Consider the following 9,139-nt stretch of genomic DNA (forward strand, 5'->3'; position numbering starts at 1 on the left):
GTGTGAGAAGCCCGCGCGCAGCAACGAAGACCCAGGGCAGCCAGAAGAAAAAGGGGCGGGGGGGTGATTTTTACTGAATGCAAATTCTTTATTTAAAATTTTTTTTTACTTAAAACATTTTGAATTTTATTTTTTGGCCGAGCTGTGTGGCACGTGGAATCTTAGTTCTCCAACCATGGATCCAACCCGTGTTCCCCTGCAGTGGAAGCGTGGAGTCCTAACCACTGGACCACCAGGGAGGTCCCCTGTATGCAAATTCTACTGCAGTTTTTAAAAACTTCATGGGAGAGTAAACAGTACATTTGAGAATTAGTGACAGAGAGGTCTGGAGAAAACCAACCTACTGCAACACGAAGAACAGGAAGAAAGAAAGATGCGTGGAGAGACAGATGGCAGAGGGGTGAGAGGTCTAATGTCAGAGATGAGTTCCAGAAGAGAACGTGAGACAGGTAATATCTGAGGACTTTCGAGAGCCGGCTTACGGTACCAATCCAGAGATTCAGGAAAGCCAGAAGGTCTCAAACAGGATAAAGAAAAGATTCCCCGCAGACACATTTAGGCCAACGGTAAACTCGGGAGGCAAGGAGAGGTCGCAGGAGTGGAGGGAACACACAGATCACCTACAGAAGGACAGTTAGACCAAAGGCTAACTCCTCAGTGGTAACTACGGAAACCGGAGAGTTCTTCCGAGGGTTGGGATAAACAGAGGCTCCGTGGGGTGCCGTGCGGATGGCTACAGGGGAGCCGCCTCTTTAGGGTGTCCACCCACCGTACCCGCCCGCGTGGGCACAAGTCTGAGAACAGGACGCTCTCAGGCAGGCTGGGGGCGGGGATGCAGCGGCTTCCAGGTGGCAGCTTCTGCTCTGTGTCTCAGCACGACCTGGAGGACCCATCCTTCCAACTGAGAGCACTGGACGTAGGTTTTGGCAACAGACCTCACAGAGCTCAGAAGGGAGCAAAGGATCGAGTGACGTTTGGACAACAAAGCTCTTTCTGGTGCCATCAGTTTATTTATGGGAATGGGATTTTTTTCAGTGTTTTGATTTATAAATTGGAAAAATAAGAATAGAGTTGATGCTGAGCCTTGTGGACGTAGGAACTAACTGAAGAAAACAGATTAGCCCTCTCCATCTATGAAATTTTACTTTTTATACTTCGTAATTATTTACTGTAACTGTAAGACACGTGTCATTTTGATTACTTGCATACCAATAATAATTGTACTGTATTCTCAATCCAGAAGATTATTATTTTTGAACACTTAGAGCCTTGTGGTCAATTCTGGAGCACATTTCTATCTCAGGGACGCATGATTGGGGATCTATAAAATAGTTCCAAGCATAAAATACATTAGATCTGTGGGGGGAATGGAGCGGGAAGATAGGGACTCCCAGAGAGGAGTGTGGGGTGACGGGCAGCGTCCAGCCGTAGATGGAGTGTTGGATGGTACCTGACAGTCCCTCCCCTTATTTGCCTTTTCATGCCTGGCTCTGTCGTGATGCTCTGGGGGTGCGGGTTCGCAGACATGGCACATGTGTCCAGAGCTGCGGCCGTGGCCTCGCCATCCTCCTCCTCTGTCTCTTGTACCAGAAGGCGTCGATGTGCCCGGGGGAGGAGAAGCTGGCAGGCCACAGCACCCACTTCACACACTTGCCAGGGAACGCTCCCAGGAGCACCGGTGGGCACATTCTAGACTGCTCTTCAGGAGGGAGCCTTCGCTGCACCAGAGAATGGCACCTCCCCTCCAGCCTTCTCAGAGGCAGCACCTGGGGCTTTCCTGGGTGACGAGACCTGCAGGTGCCTCGCTCCCCGTCCTTGCCCCGCGTGCCCAGGGGGGCGAGGGCGGCAGAATGGTTGCACCAAGGCCACGCTGTCATCCGCGTGCCTCGGTGCTCGTGGGCCGGCCTGGCCGAGGGGTCCCCCCAGGAGGGCCGAACAGCCAGCCCAGGGCCGTCGGACGACCAGCACAGCTGCTGGACCGGTGGGGCCCTGCCCGGCCCTGCTCAGTCCTAACCCTGCTCAGTTCTGACCCCCGGGGGGATGCAGTTCCGGGGTCTGAGGTGCCCCTGGAGCCTTTGTGAGCTCAGTTCCTGCCATCACAGAGCATCTGTGCGGTGGCAGCAGGAATGCCTGCGAGGCTGGTCTGCCACGTTCGCACCCCCTTCACTCTTTCCTTCTTTTTCCTCCCGGTTTTATTGAGATATAATTGACATACAGCACTGTATACGTTTACGGTGTGCAGCATAATGACATCGTGCAGTGATTATCACAGTAAGTTTAGTGAACATCCGTCGTCTCACACAGAACATTAAATAGAAAAAAAATGTTTTCCTTGTGGTGAGAACTCAGGATTTACTCTTACCAGCTCTCATACACGTCATGTATAACCTACAGCAGTGTTTTAATTATATTTGTCATGTTGTACGTTCCTAGTACTTACTTATCTAATAAAGGGAAGTTTGTACCTTTCGACCGTCTCATCCAATCCCCCTGCTTCTGGTAATGACAAACCTGATCTCTTTTTCTACGAGTTTGTTTTGTAGTATGATTGACTAGCTTACACACTGTTAATTCCTGCTACTTCACTCGTCTCTGAAGTCTTCTTCTTTTCCAGTAAATGCCCAGCAAGTCGCTGTTGAAACCCAACAGCAAAGTGAGCTGCACACCGCAGCCTGCCTCGAAGACACCACTACCGCCATCATCTCCCAGATGCCAAAGGCCCCAGAGACCCAGCAGGTGCAGGGTAGGCCCTGGATCTCCAAGTTCCAAGTGAAGGGCGAAAGCAGGCAATGTCGTTTCCGCCCGGTGCCGAGGCCCCCCCACTTAGAAGTGAGGGCGCAGGAAGGCTCGGGACAGGCCCAGCCGAGGGGCTTCTGCTTGGGGTCTCCCTCGGCAGCAGACAGCGCCTGTGGCCCCCCACGTGAGCGGCCGCGTGCTCCCGGCCCCCAGCCTCCACTTGAACCTCTTTCCAGAACTTGTGGGCAGGCCCGGGGCCACCGCACACGCTGCAGGTTCTCTCCCGTCCCCACGCGCCTGGCCACTCCACAATACTCAGTAAAGGTGACATCGGAATTCTTTGTTCTGCTGGCATTTATCAGTATCACAAAACTTCAAAAGGCTCAGCTGTTGTCTTTAGTCAGTCACCTGCCGGGGCCTCTTCCCGTCTTCTGACACAAGCGTGACTGAACGTAAAGAAAAAGGCAGGGCTTCCCTGGTGGCGCAGTGGTTGCGCGTCCGCCTGCCGATGCAGGGGACGCGGGTTCGCGCCCCGGTCCGGGAGGATCCCACGTGCCGCGGAGCGGCTGGGCCCGTGAGCCATGGCCGCTGGGCCTGCGCGTCCGGAGCCTGCGCTCCACAACGGGAGCGGCCACGGCAGAGGGAGGCCCGCGTACCACAAAAAAAAAAAAAAAAAAAAAAAAAGAAAAAGGCAGGCTGAGGAGGCAAACTGGTATTTCCGGCAATCCTATCACCCAGGGGCACGTGTGTGTTCCCTATTTTTAAAACTTTTATTTATTTTAAAAAATTACTTATTTTGGCTGCGTTGGGTCTTCACTGCTGTGCACAGACTTTCTCTAGTTGCGGTGAACGGGGCTACTCTCAGGAGTTGCGGTGCGCGGGCTTCTCATTGCGGTGGCTTCTCTTGTTGTGGAGCACGGGCTCTAGGCGCGCGGGCTTCAGTAGTTGCGGCTCGCGGGCTCTAGAGGGCAGGCCCGGTAGTTGCGGCTCACGGGCTTGGTTGCTCCGCGGCGTGTGGGACCTTCCCGGACCAGGGTTTGAACCTGTGTCCCGCCCCTGCATTGGTGGGCGGATTCCTAACCACCGCGTCACCAGGGAAGAAGTCCATATTTGTTTTTAAACAAACAGATGCTTTATTGAGATACAATCCACAGACCGGGAAGCCGCCTCTCAGAGGCGGCGCCTGGCTGTGTCGTCCCCCCGGGTCCCGTGCGAAGCCTGGACTGAGATGTGAGCGGGTTCGGTAGGCACAGTGCGTTTACAGCCCCGAGAGGTCCGGGCTGGTGCGACCCGAGTCCTGGTCCGCGTGCTCTCCCATAAGCGGCCCACTCCGCCCCATGACGTCCACTCGGGCGACAGCGGGCGCACGGGACGCCAGGACTCGTGGGTGGTTATTCCGCCGACACGAGGAGCCGCGGTTCCTCCCCATTAAGGCTCTGTCAACACGTGCGTTTTGGAAACGAGGCCTTCGCAGAGACGGCGGTCAGCGCTCTGAAGCCTGTTTCCCGGACGCTCGTCTCACAGGCACGGGGACTCATCGGGAGGTACAGCCGCGACGACCACGCGGCGCACCCTCCGTCCTCTGCGACGCCTCGCGGGGAACGGCTACTCAGCGGCCGGCCGTTCGCCCCAGCAGCGAGGGACCCAGGGCCACCTCTCCCACGGAGGGGGGTGGCTCACGCTGTCAGAACGGAGTTCCTGAAGGTACCTCAAGGCCGACCCCCAACTTACAGCCTAACGCGTGGCAGACGCCACCCCGTCAGCGCCGGGGGAGCGTAAACAGTTTCGCCGGAGGCTTGTTCTCAGAAAGACCGCCCGACAGGGGGCTGACCTCGGGCCCCCGGGAGGTCTCAGGCCTGGGCCGGAGCCTGGTGTCCAGGGCGCCGGGCCCGAGGCTCTCCCGGCGGCTCCGGCTCACGCGTCTGGCAAGCGGCGCTCAGGATGTCTCCGGGAAGGGGGCGCCCCGCCAGCTGGAGGGGGGAGCCCTCGCCGGCCTGTCCCGAGCCTCTGCAGGCAGCCTCTGCTCTCCCGCTCCTCCTGCGGGGGCGAGGGGGCGGGCATGGGGGTTGGCAGGCGCCACCCTCCCCTCGCTCCCTGCCCGCCAGCCCCGAGGGCGGAGACGCCCCCGCCCGTCCCCTCCCTCCAGGCCGAGCCCCGCGGCGCCTCACCCTGACGGCCCTCTCCAGCTGGGCCAGGGCCTCCCGGTACCGCGGGACCAGCGGCTGCAGGAGCTCACCCGGGGCGTCGTGCCGCTGCAGGCCGGGCACCCCGCCTTCGCCGAGCATCCGGGTAAATCTCCTCTCCTGCGGGGAAGGCGCACGTGAGGGGAAGAGGCCCCGGCCCGCCGGGGTCGCCGGCGCGAGCCCGGGCCCCCCCTCCCGCCGCGCGGCGCGCACTGACCTGCACCTTGAGGAGCAGCGTCAAGGCCAGGCCAGGTCTCCCGGCGCGGGCGGTTCTTCCAACCCTGAAGCAGAGCGCAGCCCCTCCAGAGCCGTGGCCCCCGGGCCCCGAGGGCTGCGGGGACCAGGCTTGCCCCCCAGGCCACCCCCTCCCCAGACCCAGGGCCAGCCCCGCACCGGTGCACGTAGGTCCGCAGGAACTGGGGGGCGTCGTAGTTCACCACCAGCTGCACGCCCCGCACGTCGATGCCGCGGGCCGTGGCGTCGGTGCTGATGAGGCTGGTGGGACACGAGGGGCCGCGGGCCCTGCCTGAGGCCGGGAGCGGGGACACACGCCCCCTCCCGCCCTGCTGGGGCGCCGCCACGGAGCTGGGGAGGGCCCGAGGCGCCCTGCAGGAACCCAGGCTGACGCCGGAGCGAGCGCCCTCCCCGGAGCAGGACCCCGGCCTCTCTCTGCAGATACTCACAGCTGGATCTTCCCCTGCTGAAACCGCTTCAAGATCAGCTTCCTGGAGCCAGGCCCATAGCGGGAGGAGAAGTCGGCCACGCGCACGCCCCCGAAAGCCTGGACCAGCAGGAAGAGCCTGGGCGGGAGAGGCCAGGGCCGGGTGGGCTGGGGGAACCACCTCCTCTCCCCTCCGGTCCCCGCACCGCGCGGGCCTCACCTGTGGGAGTTCTCGCGGGAGTTGGTGAAACACAGAACCCTTGAGAGATTCATCTCCAGGATCAGGTGCAGGACGACCAACGGCTTGAGGCGGAGGCTGCAGGGCACGTAGCGATGCTGCGGGGGACGGCGCGAGGTTGGCCGCAGCCCGGCGCCTAGACGCGCCCCCTCCCCCCTCCAAGTGCCCTGCTCACCGTGAGTCCTGCAGGGAAGGTGTACTTCCCGCCCGAGTCCCCGTCCGTGTCGGGGTCTCTGGGGCCCCCGTGCACCGACACCGTGGAAAAGAGCCGGGGCCGGTAGAGGCCGAGCTGCTGCAGCTTTTCAGGGTTCTGGGTCAGGGTGGCCGAGAAGAGTAGTTTCTGCAGTGGCATCTGGGGGCAGCAGACGCTGAAAGGGGAGGAGACGCTGGGAAAGCAGCACAGCCCAACCAGCCCGCCCCAGCCTGGCGGGAGAGCGTCTCAGACGGGGGCAGCGGAGGGGACCAGCTCAGGGCGGCCCCACTGGGCGCAGAGCAGAGTGCAGGGCCTGGTACCTGGCTGCAGTCACAGCCCGGGGCTGCGTTCTCTGGAGCAGAGCCAAGGGGTCCCTCGTGCCCTCACTGGGAAAGGCCGCGGCCACCACGCGCGGGAGCCAGGACTGGTGCATGCTGTCTATCACGCGGTCGGCCTCGTCAATGACCTGCGGGGTGGAGTGGGGGGGCCGCGGTCAGCCTCGGGTCTGGGCCCGGGCCTCCCTCCACGTGGGCCACCTACCAGGAAGCGGAGGTGCTGGAGGCTGAATCCTGGGGTCTGCTCGACGTGGTCCACCAGGCGGCCGGGGGTGGCCACCACGATGTCTGCCAGGCAGCGGAAGCCGTCTGCTCTGTGGAGCGGAGAGTGGCTCAGGAGGGCCGCCCTGCGCTGACCCCCCGACGTGGGGGCCCTGCGGACGGCAGCGCTCCGTTCCCCGGGGCCAGATGGCTACGACGCGGCTGCACAGAGCGGGCCCGCCTCTCGGAGGAGCCCACAGACCAGAGGGACCTACGTGTCCTGCACGAGGCTCTCCTGCTCCTTGGCCAGCGACTTCTGCCCGGTGACCAGGGCAACCCGAAGAGGAGTGGCATCTGTGTAGACGTTGAACACTTTGCTCACCTGGAGGAGGAGCGGCCGTCACCAGCGTGACCTGAAGCCCCACGCCGCAGGGATGAAGACCCTGGGTCTGACCTCCAGACGTGGGGGCCACGTACCTGCTGGGCCAGCTCCTTGGTCGGCAGCACAACCAGGGCACGGACCCGGCACACGGCTCGCCGCAGCAAGGCCTGCAGGGGAGGGTCGCCACCTGCGTCAGTCAGCAGGGCCGCTCCCTGCCTGCAGACCCGCCGGAGGGGGAGGGGGAGGGCCGCTCCCTGCCTGCAGACCCGCCGGAGGGGAGGCCCCACTCGAACCTGCACCACAGGGATGACGAAGGCCAGGGTCTTCCCACTGCCCGTTGGGGCGGAAACACAGATGTCGCTGGGTCGGCAGCCGCCTCTGCTCACCAGGAACCCGCTGGCTGTGCTCTCCAGGAGAGCGGGGATCACTGCTGCCTGCACTGGACAGGGAACGGCGAGGGGCACGTCACGGCACTGCGCGGACACCCAGCGCTAGCACAGGCACCAGAGACGGCCGCCTCCCCGTCTGTGATCTCTGGGCTGCGCTCTCGCTCAAAGTCGGCACCAGAGCCTCCCGGAGCGCCGAGAGGCTGGAGGTGCTGAGGCCGGGACCACACCTGCCACTGGACGTGTGCACAGGCTGCCCGTGTGGGCAGCTGCTGAGCGACGGCCTTGGACAGTTCTGGGAGAAGATGCTCCGGAAGGAAACCCTGCTCCCACGCCCACCCCACCTGCGCAGGGCAGGGGCACCTGGAAAGTAGAACGAGATGCCCTGAGCCCGCAGCCTCTTCCGCAGGTCCGGGTGGACTTCCGGGATATCCTCGATAGACACCAGGCCTTCGGTGACATTCTTTCCAACGCAGCTTGGCTCAGCCAGCCACGCTGGCAGGAAAGGCTGGACCTAACACAAAGGGAAAGAGAAAGAGACGAGGTGAATACTCCAAAACCCGCCAGGCCAGCAGAGCAGGGCCCCATAAGCCAAGCACTCAAAACACTCAGGTTGAAAAGGCTGCAAGAAAGAGGAAAGCTTTCTAGCTTCTCCTAGACCGCCCACGTCTCACTCTCCGTGAAGCCTTTAAAGGGCGTGAAAAACACATATCAAAAAGCGCCACTCCCCGAGCCAAACCACACAGGGGCTCACCTTCGCACCTGATAACACCCGTGCTCCAATGACATCTGTGCTCCGGACTACACCCGCAAGGTGCTCGTGACCTGGCACCCTCCTACCCACGCTTTTGTTTGCTATCCCTGGCTCTGCACCAACCATACAAACCCTCTGTCGTTTTACACACCAAGCTCATTGCTATCTCGGGGCCTTTGCCCCAACTCGGCCCTCTCCCTGGCACACACTTCCCCGCCCCTACCCCACCTTAACCAGGCTGATCTCTGTCTTCTGATTCCAACTCAAAGTCGATCTCCCCAGGAGCACTCTGCCCAGCCTCTCCTATTCTTCGTGATGAGGATCACTCTCCAGACATTCTTCAACTCACGTATTCGATTACTGAAATCTTACGCTACCATGAATCTGCAGCTCGCCCAGGAACCTGGTAGACCTGGTAGGATCTCCCATTTGGTTCGCTAGCTTGGTGAGCACAGTGGAAGCTCCTTAAATGTGCACTAAGGAAACAAAACTGTTTAGAGAGACCTCTGTGACAGCAGCACGAAAACCAAATTAACCCGCTGGTTTCGGAAAAAAGAGAGAACTCTTACAATTGAAAGGAGAAGGGCCGAGTTTGCACAGGATTCAAACCGTAAACAAGGCGGCTAAGACATCAGCACTCGGCCGGCTCAGGTGTTCACTCACCGAACACAAACCATACACCCATCAGGCGCAAGCACCGTTCTCCAAGCCGTCCCACGAACACAAGCCGCGGTAACGACAGCCACCCCAGCGCTGCAGCCTCCCCCCGGGCCGCTCACCTTTGGCGCCTTGCTCCTCCTGAAGCCCCCAAGCACCAGGGCGTGGGCTGGGGGACCAGTGGCCTCTTCGGGGAGCGGTCCGCCCTGGCCCTCCGGCGACCCAGCGGCTTCGGCGCCCACGCTGTCCCCCGCCGGCGCCTCCTCGCTGCTCTCTGCGCGGCAGAAGCGGGGACGGGACGGCGCGTCAGCCCCACGCGGTTCCGAGTCCCAAGGCCCCGCCCCGCCCCGCGAAGCCCCACCTGCGCCCGCGTCCTCATCCTCGTCGCCCGCCTTCCGCCGCTTGCAGGGAGG

The 9,139-nt window shown here is 61.6% G+C and overlaps 1 protein-coding gene across 1 annotated transcript; it reads right to left on the reverse strand.

The window, feature by feature from the left end:
- Positions 1-3,863: 3,863 nt before the first annotated feature.
- DDX51 (DEAD-box helicase 51) lies at positions 3,864-9,133 on the reverse strand (the record flags this gene model as incomplete). Its single annotated transcript, XM_028480697.1, has 15 exons — positions 3,864-4,773; positions 4,905-5,039; positions 5,137-5,200; positions 5,313-5,414; positions 5,603-5,719; positions 5,801-5,916; positions 5,994-6,186; positions 6,332-6,477; positions 6,552-6,660; positions 6,823-6,929; positions 7,025-7,096; positions 7,223-7,368; positions 7,679-7,829; positions 8,849-9,000; positions 9,088-9,133. Coding segments are annotated over 15 exons (1,779 nt in total), but the record flags the coding sequence as incomplete, so codon positions are not given.
- Between the last annotated feature and the right edge of the window lie 6 nt (positions 9,134-9,139).

This window comes from Physeter macrocephalus, chromosome 19 (genome assembly GCF_002837175.3).
Source record: "Physeter macrocephalus isolate SW-GA chromosome 19, ASM283717v5, whole genome shotgun sequence".
NCBI classification, from domain to species: Eukaryota; Metazoa; Chordata; class Mammalia; order Artiodactyla; family Physeteridae; genus Physeter; species Physeter macrocephalus.